This window comes from Cervus elaphus, chromosome 15 (assembly GCF_910594005.1).
Source record: "Cervus elaphus chromosome 15, mCerEla1.1, whole genome shotgun sequence".
Lineage (NCBI taxonomy): Eukaryota > Metazoa > Chordata > Mammalia > Artiodactyla > Cervidae > Cervus > Cervus elaphus.
This window is the reverse complement of record NC_057829.1, coordinates 13,465,618-13,479,772: the sequence shown is the minus strand read 5'-3', so window position 1 is coordinate 13,479,772 and position 14,155 is coordinate 13,465,618. Positions and strand designations below refer to the sequence as shown.

General features: G+C 43.8%; 1 protein-coding gene across 4 annotated transcripts in view; it reads right to left on the bottom strand.

Annotated features, from left to right (window-relative positions):
- The window catches only part of COG2 (component of oligomeric golgi complex 2), a 42,613-nt gene extending 42,022 nt beyond the window's left edge, over positions 1-591 (bottom strand). For 3 of the 4 annotated variants that reach the window (XM_043925876.1, XM_043925879.1, XM_043925878.1), the window contains exon 1: positions 397-585. In XM_043925876.1, coding sequence (XP_043781811.1) covers positions 397-468 — 72 coding nt within the window. In that variant the 5' untranslated portion in view covers positions 469-585. Of the gene's footprint in view, positions 1-396 lie in introns of all 4 variants that reach the window. The other variant, XM_043925875.1, reaches the window with a different exon arrangement.
- Between the last annotated feature and the right edge of the window lie 13,564 nt (positions 592-14,155).

The window sequence follows — 14,155 nt, the reverse complement described above, 5'->3', positions numbered from 1 at the left end:
GTCCAGAAATTTGGTCAAGACATTCGTACTGGGCTTCTAGGTGCAAGGCGGCGGTCGACAAACTTCTGTCTGGCCAGGATCTAGCAATTCCGACTGCACTGCATGGTAATGTGCTCGGGTACTAAGAGGAGCTTTTACACCTAGCTCAAAACCACTTGCCCACAACTTCAGGCCTTTTCGTTACTATGCACCATTTCACAGAAGTGCCTTCTCACAGCAGGCTGCCCCGGCCCCACCTGAGGCCAAGACTCACTACGAAGGCAGCGAGGTCCCGCTGGGGGGCTGATCCGGGGCGTGCGCGGCCCGGGACCCAGCAAGAGCAGCCCGAGGAGGCCCCGGAGGGAAAGGAAGACAGGCCACCCGCCTCGGCTCGGGGAGCGCAGCCCCCGGGCGCACCTTCATGAACTCGTCCTTGTCGAAGCACAGCGTGTCCGGCCCCTTGGGCAGGTTCATCCTACTTTTCTCCATCCCGCCGGACGCCGCCTCTCAGCGCCAACCCCGGGCGAGGGGAAGCAGAAAGACCCTGTCCGCACGGAGCGGGCAGCCGCAGTCACAGCCAGTTGCCGCGGCACAGAGAGCGCCACTTCCGCCAACATGGCAGCGGCCGCGCCGCAGCCAATCAGCGAGGGCTCCGTGCGCCGGCCTCCGCCCACCGCCCGCCGCCGCCAAGAGGGGGGTGGGGATCGCCGCTGCCACCGCGCTGAAGGTCATGCTGCCTCCGTGCGGCGGAGGCCGGCACTGCAGCTCAGGCAAGCCGGGTTGGGCATTTCTGGCTCCCAGCGACGTAGGTCTGGGGCTGAAGAGCCCTGGCTGGAGGAGTCTGGGGCTCCCTCTCCAGCCACAGTTTCCACTGGGAAAAATCTACCTGCAGCATTCGTCCAGGATCTTCTCCCTGATCTTGCCCCAGGGTCTGCCTCAGATCCAGGTGGGAGGTCGGAATAACCTTGGGTCTTCACTCTTCTTAAGGGAGCGCCTTTGAGTAACTTGGGTCTTCACTCTTTTTAAAGAGCACCTCATCACCTAGCTAGTCAGAACATAGCACACAAATACATGTGCACGCAGATTTATTTGTAATCTCCTTAGAAACCATTCACAACCTAGAAGTTGAGAGTTATGTTTTACTTGGTGAGAATTTTAGGACTTCAAGTCCAGGAGACAGCAGCTCAAGTGACCCTGAGAGAACTGCTCTGAGAAGGCAGGGAGGTGAGGGAAAGGTTATATAGAAGTTTTGCAACAAAGTGTAGGTAGTCTGAAGGTCAAAAATGTTTTGTAACTTAAAGAAAACTAGATATCCCAAGTTGAGAAATTTAGTGCTTTTCTATGTAAAGGAAGATGCAAGAGATTAGGCTTACTGAAATCATTCCTTTCATATGCCCCTCAACTATCTGGGGACAGTAGTCTGTTTTCACATCCTGAGCTTCCTCAGGACTCACAATAGGGAATGGCTGCAGTTTGATGGCTACTAGATGGCAGGCACTATTTCCATCCTGAATACCCTCAGGGCTCACTAGCTCACCTTCCATGGTGGCTGCAATTGCTGATAACTGTGATATCCTTTCTTTATTGATATGGCAGAAACTATTCCATATCTCCTTCCTCAGTGATCAGTTCAAATAAAAGAAGGCCTTCCTTAGTGATCAATGCAAAAAAAAAAAAAAAACAAAAAACAAAACCAGAGGAAAACAATAGAATGGGAAAGACTAGAGCTCTCTTCAAGAAAATTAGAGATACCAAGGGAACATTTCATGCAATGATGAGTACAACAAAGGACAGAAATGCAGAAGATATTAAGAAGAGGTGGCAAGAATACACAGAACTATACAAAAAAGATTTTCACGACCCAGATAATCATGATGGTGTGATCACTCACCTAGAGCCAGACATCCTGGAATGTGAAGTCAAGTGGGCCTTAGGAAGCATCACTACGAACAAAGCTAGTGGAGGTGATGGAATTCCAGTTGAGCTATTTCAAATCCTCAAAGATGATGCTATGAAAGTGGTGCATTCAATATGCCAGAAAATTTGGAAAACTCAGCAGTGGCCACAGGACTGGAAAAGGTCAGTTTTCATTCGAATCCCTAAGAAAGGCAATCCCAAAGAATGCTCAAACTACCACACAATTGCACTCATCTCACACGCTAGTAAAGTAATGCTCAATATTCTCCAAGCCAGGCTTCAGCAATACATGAACCATGAACTTCCAGATGTTCAAGCTGGTTTTAGAAAAGGCAGAGGAACCAGAGATCAAATTGCCATCATCTGCTGGATTGTCAAAAAAGCAAGAGAGTTCCAGAAAAACATCTATTTCTGCATATTGACTATGCCAAAGCATTTGAGTGTGTGGATCACAATAAACTATAGAAATTTTGAAAGAGACGGGAATGCCAGACCACCTGACCTGCCTCTTGAGGAAACCTGTATGCAGGTCAGGAAGCAACAGTTAGAACTGGACATGGAACAACAGACTGGCTCCAAATAGGGAAAGGAGTACATCAAGACTGTATCTTTTCACCTGGCTTATTTAACTAATATGCAGAGTATATCATGAGAAAAGCTGGGCTAGATGAAACACAAGCTGGAATCGAGATTGCTGGGAGAAATATCAATAACCTCAGATATGCAGATGACACCACCCTTATGGCAGAAAGTGAAGAAGAGCTAAAGAGCCTCTTAATGAAAGTGAAAGAGGAGAGTGAAAAAGTTGGCTTAAAACTCAACAATCAGAAAACTAACATCATTACATCTAGTCCCATGACTTCATGGCAAATAGATGGGGAAGCAATGGAAAAAGTAACAGACTTTATTTTTTTTGGGGGGGGGGGGGCTCCAAAATCACTATATATGGTGACTGCAGCCACGAAATTAAAAGACGCTTGCTCCTTGGAAGAAAAGTTATGACCAACCAAGACAGCATATTAAAAAGCAGAGACATTACTTCGCCAACAAAGGTCCATCTAGTCAAAGCTATGTTTTTTCCAGTAGTCACGTGTGGATGTGAGAATGAGACTATGAAGAAAGTCGAGTGCCAAAGAACTGATGCTTATGAACTGTGGTGTTGGAGAACTCTTGAGAGTCCCTTGGACAGCATGATCAAACCAATCCATCCTAAAGGAAATCAACCCTGAATATTCATTGGAAGGACTGATGCTGAAACTGAAACTCCAATACCTTGGCCACCTGATGCAAAGAACTGACTCACTGGAAAAGACCCTGATGCTGGGAAAGATTGAAGGCGGGAGGAGAAGGGGACAACAGAGGATGAGATGGTTGGATGACATCACCCACTCAATGGACATGAGTTTGAATAAACTCCAGGAGTCGGTGATGGACAGGGAGGCCTGGCATGCTGCAGTCTGTGGGGTCACAAAGAGTCAGGCATGACTGAGTGACTGAACTGGGCTGATTCCATTTTTCAGTAGGAATAGCAATTTTGTGTTTGAGGCCAGTATCCATGTGATTGGGCTTCCCTGGTGGCTCAGCAATAAAGAATCCACCTGCTAGTGAAGGAGAGGTAGGCTTGATCCTTGGGTTGGAAAGATTCCCCTGAAGAAGGAAATGGCAACCCACTCCAGTATTCTCACCTGGGAAATCACATGAACAGAGGAGCCTGGTGGGCTACAGTCCATGGGGTTGCAAAAGAGTTGGGCATGACTTAGAGACTAAACAACAACAGCAAATCAATGTGATCATACACCCAACCCCATTTTCTCAGACTTTCTCCCTCCTCTTGCCCCCATGCATCCCAATTGTATTTGGACATTTTTCTTTCTTTTTCTCTTCTTTACTTTCCCAAGGTCCCTGCCTCTGGCTCTGAATACCATGAGCAAATGATGAGGATTCACTTTTCTTTTTTTCTCTTTGATACTGATAACTCAAACTACAAACATCACTTGACACTCTTCACCCTGCAACTCTTCTTCCTGCAAACTTTGACTTTATACATCAGGTGTAGGTTGCTCCTCCCAAGGCTGTTGTCACCTTGGAGATAACATTAACCCTCAACAGTCCTTAAGAAAGAGTGGGACAGAGAAAGACAACACCTCAAAATGAGATTCTTGCATTCAAGTTAGTGCAAACAGCACACTGGTCACATTTTAAAAACATGGATATAGGTCTGGGCCAGAGCTGCCTTTGAGTGTCTGAGTGTCTCCTGCAGATGCATGGGTCAGCAGTGGCCTGCTGTGGGGACAGGGGCTGTGGCTTCAGCAGACTGGGGAAGCACAATGTGTGAGCCCCACCATAGAGCCACCGAGTAGACAACCCAAAAACTGAAGATCAATTATACCAGAGAAGTCCTCACACTGTTATGAAAGTTCTAAGGCCCACAACAGATTTTCCAACATGCGGATCCAGCAAAGGGACTGAGAACCGTGAGGGAATTTGAGCTTGAAGGCCAGTGGGACTTGATTACAGAACTTCCATGGGACTGGTGAAAGAGACTCTTAGAGGGCACAAACAAAACCTTGTGCACACTAGGAGCCAGGAGGAAGGAGCAGTGACCCTCACAGGAGACTGAGGCAGACTTGCCTGTGAGTGTCCAAGAGTCCCCAGGGGAGACATGGGTCAACATGGATATTGTGGGGTCAGGGACAGCGAATACAACAGTCCTGGCATAAACCACTTGGAAGGAGGTCGCCATTACCCCTACCATAGCTCGGCCTCAAGCCAACTACAGGGAGGGAACACAGCCCCACCCATTATAGAAAATTAGATTAAAGATTTACTAAGCATGTCAGAGCAAGACCCAGATTCCCTGACAGCCAATCCCTCCAATCAGGAAGCTTCCACATGTCTCTTATCCTCATCCATCAGAGGGCAGACAGAATGAAAACCAAAATTACAGAAAATTAACCAAACTGATCACTTGGATCACAACCTTATCTAACTCAGTTAGACTATGAGCATGCCATGTAGGGCCACGTGTGATGGGTGGATCATGGTGGAGAGTTCTGGCAAAACGTGGTTCACTGGAGAAGGGAATGGCAAACCACTTCAGTACTCTTGCCTTAAGAATCCCATGAACAACAACAACAACAAAAAAAGGCAAAAAGATATGACACTGAAAGATGAACTCCCCAGGTCGGTAAGTGCCCAATATGCTACTGGAGAAGGGTGGAGAAATAGCTCCAGAAAGAATGAAGAGGCTGGGCCAAAGTGAAAACAATGCCCATTTGTGGATGTGACTGGTGATGGAAGTAAATTCTGATACTGAAAAGAATAATACTGCATAGAAAAGTGGAATGTTAGGTCCATGAATCAAGGTAAATTGGAAGTGGTTAAACAGGAGATGGCAAGAGTGAACATCAACATTACATGAATCAGTGAACTAAAATGGACTGGAATGGGCAAATTTAATTCAGAGGACCATTATATCTACTACTATGGGCTAGAATCCCTTAGAAGAAATGGAGTGGCCCTCATAGTCAACAAAAGAGTGCAAAGTGCAGTACTTGGGTGCGATCTCAAAAGCGACAAAGTGATTTCTGTTTATTTCCAAGGCAAACCACTCAATATCACAGTAATCCAAGTCTATGCTCGACCACTAATGCTGAAGAAGCTGAAGCTGAATGGTTCTATGAAGACCTACAAGACCTTCAGAACTAACAACAACAAAAAAGGTGTCCTTTTCGTCATAGGGGACTGGAATGCAAAGTAAGAAGAGACACCTAGAGTAACAGGCAAGTTTAGGCCTTGGAGTATAAAATGAAGCAGGGCAAAGGCTAACAGAGTTTTTCCATGAGAATGCACTGGTCATAGTAAACACCCTCTTCCCACAACACAAGGGATGACTCTACACATGAACATCACCAGACAGTCAATACTGAAATCAGATTGATTATATTTTTTTGCAGCCGAAGATGAAGAAGCTCTATACAATCAGCAAAAACAAGACCTGGAGCTGGCTATGGCTCAGTTCATGAACTTCTTATTGCAAAATTCAGACTTAAATTGAAGAAAGTAGAGAAAACCACTAGACCATTCAGGTATGACCTAAATCGAATCCCTCTCAATTATACAATGAAAAGTGAAAGTGAATGCTGCTCAGTCGTGTCCAACTCTTTGCAACCCTCTGGACTATACAGTCCATGGAATTCTCCAGGCCAGAATATTGGAGCGGGTAGCCTTTCCCTTCTCCAGGGAGAATTATACAGTGTAAGTGACAAATAGATTCAAGGAATTAAACCTGATAGACAGAGTGCCTGAAAAAGTATGGACGGAGATTTGTAACATTGTACAGGAGACAGGGATCAAGACCATCCCCAAGAAGAAGAAATGCAAAAAGGCAAAATGGTTGTCTGAGGAGGCCTTACAAATAGCTGAGAAAAGAAGAGAGGTGAAAGGCAAAGGAAAAAAGGAAAGATATACCCATCTGAATGCAGAGTTCCAAAGAATAGCAAGGAGAGAGAAGAAAGCTTTTCTCAGTGATCAATGAAAAGAAACAGAGGAAAACAATACAATGGGAAAGACTAGAGATCCCTTCAAGAAAATTAGAGATACCAAGGGAATATTTCATGCAAAAATGGGCACAATAAAGAAGAGAAACAGTATAGACCTAATAGAAGCAGAAGATATTAGGAAGAGGTGGCAAGAATACACAGAAGAACTATACAAAAAAGATCTTAATGACCCAGATAGACATAATGGTGTGATCACTTGCCTAGAGCCAGACATCCTGAAGTGTGAATCAACTGGTTTTACAAAGCATTACTGCAAACAAAGCTAGTGGAGGTGATGGAATTCCAGTTGAGCTATTTCAAATCCTCAAAGATGATGCTGTGAAAGTGCTGAACTCAATATGCCAGAAAATTTGGAAAACTCAGCAGTGGCCACATAGGAATAGAAAAAGTCACTTTTCATTCCAATCCCAAAAAAGGCAATGCCAAAGAATGTTCAAACTACCACACAATTGCTCTCATTTCACATGCTAGCAAAGTAATGCTCAAAATTCTCCAAGCTAGGCTGCAAGAGTACATGAACTGAGAACTTTCAGATGCTCAAGCTGAATTTAGAAAAGGCAGAGGAACCAGAGATCAAATTGTCAACGTCCACTGGATCATCGAAAAAGCAAGAGTTCCAGAAAAATATCTCCTTCTGCTTTATTGACTATGCCAAGGTTTTGACTGTGTGGCTCACAACAAACTATGGAAAATTCTTAAAGATATGGGAATACCAGACTACATTACCTGCCTCATGAGAAATCTATGCAGGTGAAGAAGCAACAGTTAGAACCAGACATGAAACAATGGACTGGATCCAAATTGGGAAAGCAGTATGTCAAGGCTGTATATTGTCACCCTGCTTATTTAACTTATATGCAGGGTACATGATGCAAAATGCTGGGCTGGATGAAGCACAAGCTGAAATCAATGAGAACCAGGAGAAATATCAATAACCTCAGATGTGCAGATGACACCACCCTTACGGTAGAAAGTGACAAAGAACTAAGAGCCTCTTGATGAAAGTGAAAGAGCAGAATGAAAAACCTGTCTCAAAACTTAACATTCTAAAAACTATGATCATGGCATCTGGTCCCATTACTTCATGGCAAATAGATGGGGAAACAGTGATAGACTTCATTTTCTTGGGCTCCAAAGTCACTGTAGATGGTGATCACAGTCATGAAATGGAAAGATGCTTGCTCCTTGGAAGGAAAGCTATGACCAACCTAGACAGCATATTAAAAATCAGAGACATTACTTTACTGACAAATGTCCATCTAGTCAAAGTTATAGTTTTTCCAGTAGTCATGTATGGATGTGAGAGTTGGACTATAAAGAAAGCTGAGTGCTGAAGGATTGATGCTTTTGAACTGTGGTATTGGAGAAGGCACTTGAGAGTCCCTTGGACTGCAAACAGATCAAACCAGTCAATCCTAAAGGAAATCAGCCCTGAATATTCATTGGAAGGACTGATGCTGAAGCTGAAGCTGAAGTTTCAACACTTTGGCCACGTGATGCAAAGACCTGACTCACTTGAAAAGACCCTGATGCTGGGAAATATTGAAAGCAGGAGGAGAAGGGGATGACAGAAGATGACATGGTTCAGTGGCATCACCAACTCAATGGATATGAGTTTGAGCAAGCTCCAAGAGTTGGTGATAGACAAGGAAGCCTGACGTGCTGTAGTCCATAGGGTCCCAAAGAGTTGGACATGACTGAGTAACTGAGCTGAACTGAACTCATCTGTTCAGGTCTTTTTCCCATTTTATAATTTGGTTATTTTCCTACTGTTAAATTTGAAGAGTTCTTTGTATATTTTGGATGACAATCCCTTTTCAGAAATGAGCTTTGCTAATATACATGTTTCGATGCTCTTCTCTCAAAACATCCCACCCTCACCTTCTCCCACAGAATCCAAAAGTCTGTTCTGTACCTCTGCGTCTCTTTTTCTGTTTTGCATATAGGGTTATCATTACCATCTTTCTAAATTCCATGTATATGTGTTAGTATACTGTCTTGGTCTTTATCTTTCTGGCTTACTTCACTCTGTATAATGGGCTCCAGTTTCATCCACCTCATTAGAACTGATTCAAATGAATTCTTTTTAATGGCTGAGTAATATTCCATGGTGTATATGTACCACAGCTTTGAAACAGATCACCAGCCCAGGTTGGATGCATGAGACAAGTGCTTGGGGCTGGTGCACTGGGAAGACCCAGAGGGATGGGGTGGGGAGGGAAGTGGGAGGGGGGATCAGGATGGAGAATACATGTAAATCCATGGCTGATTCATGTCAATGTATGGCAAAAACCACTACAATATTGTAAAGTAATTAGCCTCCAACTAATAAAAATAAATGGGAAAAAAATATTGTTAAATAGAGAAAAAGCACGTAGACAAAGATGTTGCTCAGCTTGAAAAATAATTTCATTGTCAAAATAGTGTAAATTAAGATAAAACTGATGATCATTATAAAAGTATGAAAATATAATAAAAATGAGAAATATTAATTTAAAAAAAGAAATGAGATTTGCAAAAATTGTCTCTCCGTCAGTGTCTTGTCTTCTTATTCTGTTGTCCATTGACAGTTTTACTTGAAAAATAAAGTTCAATTCAGTTCAGTCACTCAGTTGTGTCCGACTCTTGGTTACCTCATGGACTGCAGCATGCCAGGCTTCCCTGTCCAACACCAACTCCTGGAGTTTACTCAAATTCATGTCCATTGAGTTGGTGATGCCATCCAACCATCTCAACCTCTGTCGTCCCCTTCTTCTCCTGCCTTCAATCTTTCTCAGCATCGAGTTTTTTCAAATGAGTCAGCTCTTCACATCAGGAGGCCAAAGTATTGGAGTTTCAGGTTCAACATCACTCCTTCCAATAAATATTCAGGACTGATTTCCTTTAGGATGAACTGGTTGGAACTCCCTGCAAACCAAAGCACTCTCAAGAATCTTCTCCAACACCACAGTTCAAAAGAATCAATTATTCAGTGCTCAGCTTTCTTTATAGAAAAAAATGGATTATCTCACATCCATACATGACTACTGGAAAACCATTGCCTAGATGGAGGTTTGTTGGCAAAGTAATGTCTCTGCTTTTGAATATGCTATCTAGGTTGGTCATAACTTTTCTTCTAAGGAAAAAGAGTCTTTTAATTTCATGGCTGAAGTCAACATCTGCAGTGACTTTGGACCCTAAAAAACTAAAGTCAGACACTGTTTCCACTGTTTCCCCATCTATTTCCCATGAAGTGATGGGACCAGATGCCATGATCTTAGTTTTCTGAATGTTGAGCTTTAAGCCAACTTTTTCACTCTCCTCTTTCACATTCATCTAGAGGCTCTTCGGTTCTTCTTCACTTTCTGCCATAAGGGTGGTGTCATCTGCATATCTGAGGTTATTGATATTTCTCCCAGCAATCTTGATTCCAGCTTGTGCTTCCTCCAGCCCAGCTTTTCTCATGATGCACTCTGCATATTAGTTAAATAAGCAGGGTGACAATATACAGCCTTGACATACTCCTTTTCCTATTTGGAACCAGTCTGTTGTTCCATGTCCAGTTCTAACTGTTGCTTCCTGACCTGCATACAGGTTTCTCAAGAGGCAGGTCAGGTGGTCTGGTATTCCCATCTCTTTCAGAATTTTCCACTGTTTATTGTGATCCACACACTCAAATGCTTTGGCATAGTCAATATGCAGAAATAGATGTTTTTCTGGAACTCTCTTGCTTTTTTGACAATCCAGCAGATGATGGCAATTTGATCTCCGGTTCCTCTGCCTTTTCTAAAACCAGCTTGAACATCTGGAAGTTCATGGTTCACGTATTGCTGAAGCCTGGCTTGGAGAATTTTGAGCATTACTTTACTAGCATGGGAGATAAGTGCAATTGTGTGGTAGTTTGAGCATTCTTTGGGATTGCCTTTCTTAGGGATTCGAATGAAAACTGACCTTTTCCAGTCCTGTGGCCACTGCTGAGTTTTCCAAATTTTCTGGCATATTGAGTGCAGCACTTTCACAGCATCATCTTTCAGGATTTGAAATAGCTCAACTGGAATTCCATCACCTCCACTAGCTTTGGTCATAGTGATGCTTTCTAAGGCCCACTTGACTTCACATTCCAGGATGTCTGGCTCTAGGTGAGTGATCACACCATCGTGATTATCTGGGGCATGAAGATCTTTTTTGTACAGTTCTTCTGTGTATTCTTGCTACCTCTTCTTAATATCTTCTGCTTCTGTTGAGTCCATACCATTTCTGTCCTTTATCGAACCCATCTTTGCATAAAATGTTCCCTTGGTATCTCTAATTTTCTTGAAGAGATCTCTAGTCTTTCCCATTCTGTTGTTTTCCTCTATTTCTTTGCATTGATCACTGAGGAAGGCTTTCTTATCTCTCCTTGCTATTCTTGGGAACTCTCCATTCAAATGGGAATATCTTTCTTTTTCCCATTTGCTTTTCACTTCTCTTCTTTTCACAGCTATTTGTAAGGCCTCCTCAGACAGCCATTTTGCCTTTTTGAATTTCTTTTCCATGGGGATGGTCTTGATCCCTGTCTCCTGTACAGTGTCACAAACCTCCGTCCATAGTTCATCAGGCTCTCTGTCTATCAGATCTAGTCCCTTGAATCTACTTCTCACTTCTACAGTATATTCATAAGGGATTTGATTTAGGTCATACCTGAATGGTCTAGTGGTTATCCCTACTTTCTTCAGTTAAGTCTGAATTTGGCAATAAGGAGTTCATGATCTGAGCCACAGTCAGCTCCTGGTCTTGCTTTTGCTGACTGTATAGAGCTTCTCCATCTTTGACTGCAAAGGATATAATCAATCTGATTTCGATGTTGACCATCTGGTGATGTACATGTGTAGAGTCTTCTCTTGTGTTGTTGGAAGAGGGTGTTTGCTATGACCAGTGCATTCTCTTGGCAAAACTCTATTAGCCTTTGCCCTGCTTCATTCCGTACTCCAAGGCCAAATATGCCTGTTACTCCAGGTGTTTCTTGGCTTCCTACTTTTGCATTCCAGTCTCCTATAATGAAAAGGACATCTTTTTTGGGTGTTAGTTCTAAAAGGTCTTGTAGGTCTTCATAGAACCATTCAACTTCAGCCTCTTCAGAGTTTCTGGTTGGGGCATAGGCTTGGATTATCATGACATTCAGTGGTTTGCCTTGGAAACGAACAGAGATCATTCTGTGGTTTTTGAGATTGCATCCAAGCACTGCATTTCGGACTCTTTTGTTGACCATAATGGCTACTCCATTTCTTCTAAGGAATTCCTGCCCACAGTAGTAGATATAATGGTCATCTGAGTTAAATTCACCCATTCCAGTCCATCTTAGTTCGCTGATTCCTAGACTGTCGACATTCACTCTTGCCATCTCCTTTTTGACCACTTCCAATTTGCCCTGATTCATGGACCTAACACTCCAGGTTCCTATGCAATATTGCTCTTTACAGCATCGGACCTTGCTTCTATCACCAGTCACATCCACAACTGGGTATTGTTTTTGCTTTGGCTCCATCCCTTCATTCTTTCTGGAGTTATTTCTCCACTGATCTCCAGTAGCATATTAGGCAGCTACCGACCTGGGAAGTTCCTCTTTCAGTATCCTATCATTTTGCCTTCTCACATGGTTCATGGGATTCTCAAGGCAAGAACACTGAAGTGGTTTGCCATTCCCTTCTCTAGTGGACCACATTCTGTCAGACCTCTCCACCATGAATCGACCATCTTGGGTGGCCCCACACGTCATGGCTTAGTTTCACAGGACAAGACTCTGGTCCTGTGATCAGATTGGCTGGTTTTCTGTGATTATGGTTTTAGTGTGTCTGCCCTCTAAAGCCCTCTTGCAGCACCTACCATCTTACTTGGGTTTCTCTTACCTTGGACATGGGGTATCTCTTCACGGCTGCTCCAGCAAAGCACAGCCGCTGCTCCTTACCTTGGATGAGGGGTATCTTCTCACAGCCGCCCCTCCTGACCTTGAACGTGGAGTAGCTCCTCTCAGCCCTCCTGTGCCCGCGCAGCAGCTGCTCTTTGGAGGTGGGGCTACTCCTTGGTCCTTACAAAAGCTTACTGGGAGACTAGGCACTTGAGGGAAAGCAGGTAGAGAGGAGGCACTGGGGATATGGGAGTTCTGGAAGGAGTTTCTGCCTCCATTCAAGGATTCTGGCTCTGTGTATTATTCTATCTCCTGGACTTCCAAAAAGTAGGGTCTGGGAGTGGGCTGGGTGAGTAATAGTGGTCCATGAAACAACGCTGGACCGAGCCATGGCAGGGTGCAGGATCACAAGTGTAGACACGGCCAGTGTGGCACAGAGCTGGAAGAGAAGGGAGTTAGTTGTATCTGTTTGGAATAAGGCATCTGCGGGATGCTGGAAAGTTTTGGTTTCTGAAGATGTAAGCATCAATTTAAAATTTAATTCATTAAAAAAAAATGGACTGGACTCTGTGGGAGAAGGCAATGATGGGATGATTTGAGAGAACAGCATTGAAACATGTATATTACCATATGTGAAATAAATCAAGAGTCCAAGTTCAATGCATGAAACAAGGCACTCAAAGCCGGTGCACTGGGACAACCCAGAGGGATGGGATGGGGAGGGAGTTGGGAGGGGAGTTTGGGATGGGGGACACATGCACACCCGTGGCTGATTCATGTTGATGTATGGAAAAAACCACCAAAATATTGTAAAGTAACTAGCCTCCAGTTAAAATAAATAAATTAAAAAAAAAAAGAAACTGAAAGGTTAAGCAAGTATCCCCAATGATTTGACAGTGAGAATATAATTTAATATTCTCATTAACCTGAGCTCCCACCCCACATTCTCAGGTAAAAGAGCCCGTGTCCACCCTTCTCTGTGACCACTGAGGTTTGCTGGGAGTGTGTGATGGGAGAATCTGCAGAACCAGAACAGGGTCTCCCAAAGGGTAGGAAAGAAAAATTCTGCTTGTTCTAAGACTGAATTTGAGTAATAGGGATTACCTTTTTCAAAAATTAAGTCAGTAAATTCTCAATCCAGACTGAAATTACATTCCATGTGAACTTATCTGTGTCTATAAATCTCAGGAAAGTGACCAGGCACCACTGAAATCAAAGAAGTCATTGAACATCAGAGTCTCAGAGCTGAGTTTTTCAATCTATAGCTAGAAAAATGTTCTTCCTTTTAACCACTTAAGAGCCAGACCTGATGGATTCTGTAATAGAGTTTCTTTCCTGGTGTATGGAGATCACTCTTTCCACCATTACAGTTGAGTCAAGAAGCTTAGTGTTTAGGTGGAGGGTGTGGATGTTGACTGCACACAGCTTGAATATGAGGTGCAGAGGCCACTGGGGTCCTCCACATCAAGTAAGGAACAGAGGCAAGACCAAGAGGAACGGGGCTGGGATGAGGAAGTCAACCCAGGGACTTCATGACAGAAGGCAGACAAGGCAGTGGGAGCCCATGACAGTGACATGACCAGTCCCAATCCAGCATCCCACAGCAAAGACTCAGATGCAGCAAGAATCCAAGAGCCTCTGCCTAATGCCTTCAGGTCTCAACTCACCCTGCAGACCCACTACCCAGACCCACTCTGGGGAGGAGATGGTGGAGGGTGAACAGAAAGAAGGAGCCTTTACCTGTAAAACACTGGGCCTCTCCTGCTGAGGGAGCTACATTTTGAATTGCTTGAAGGAATTGGTAAAGGATTTATTTATTTATTTATTTTTAATT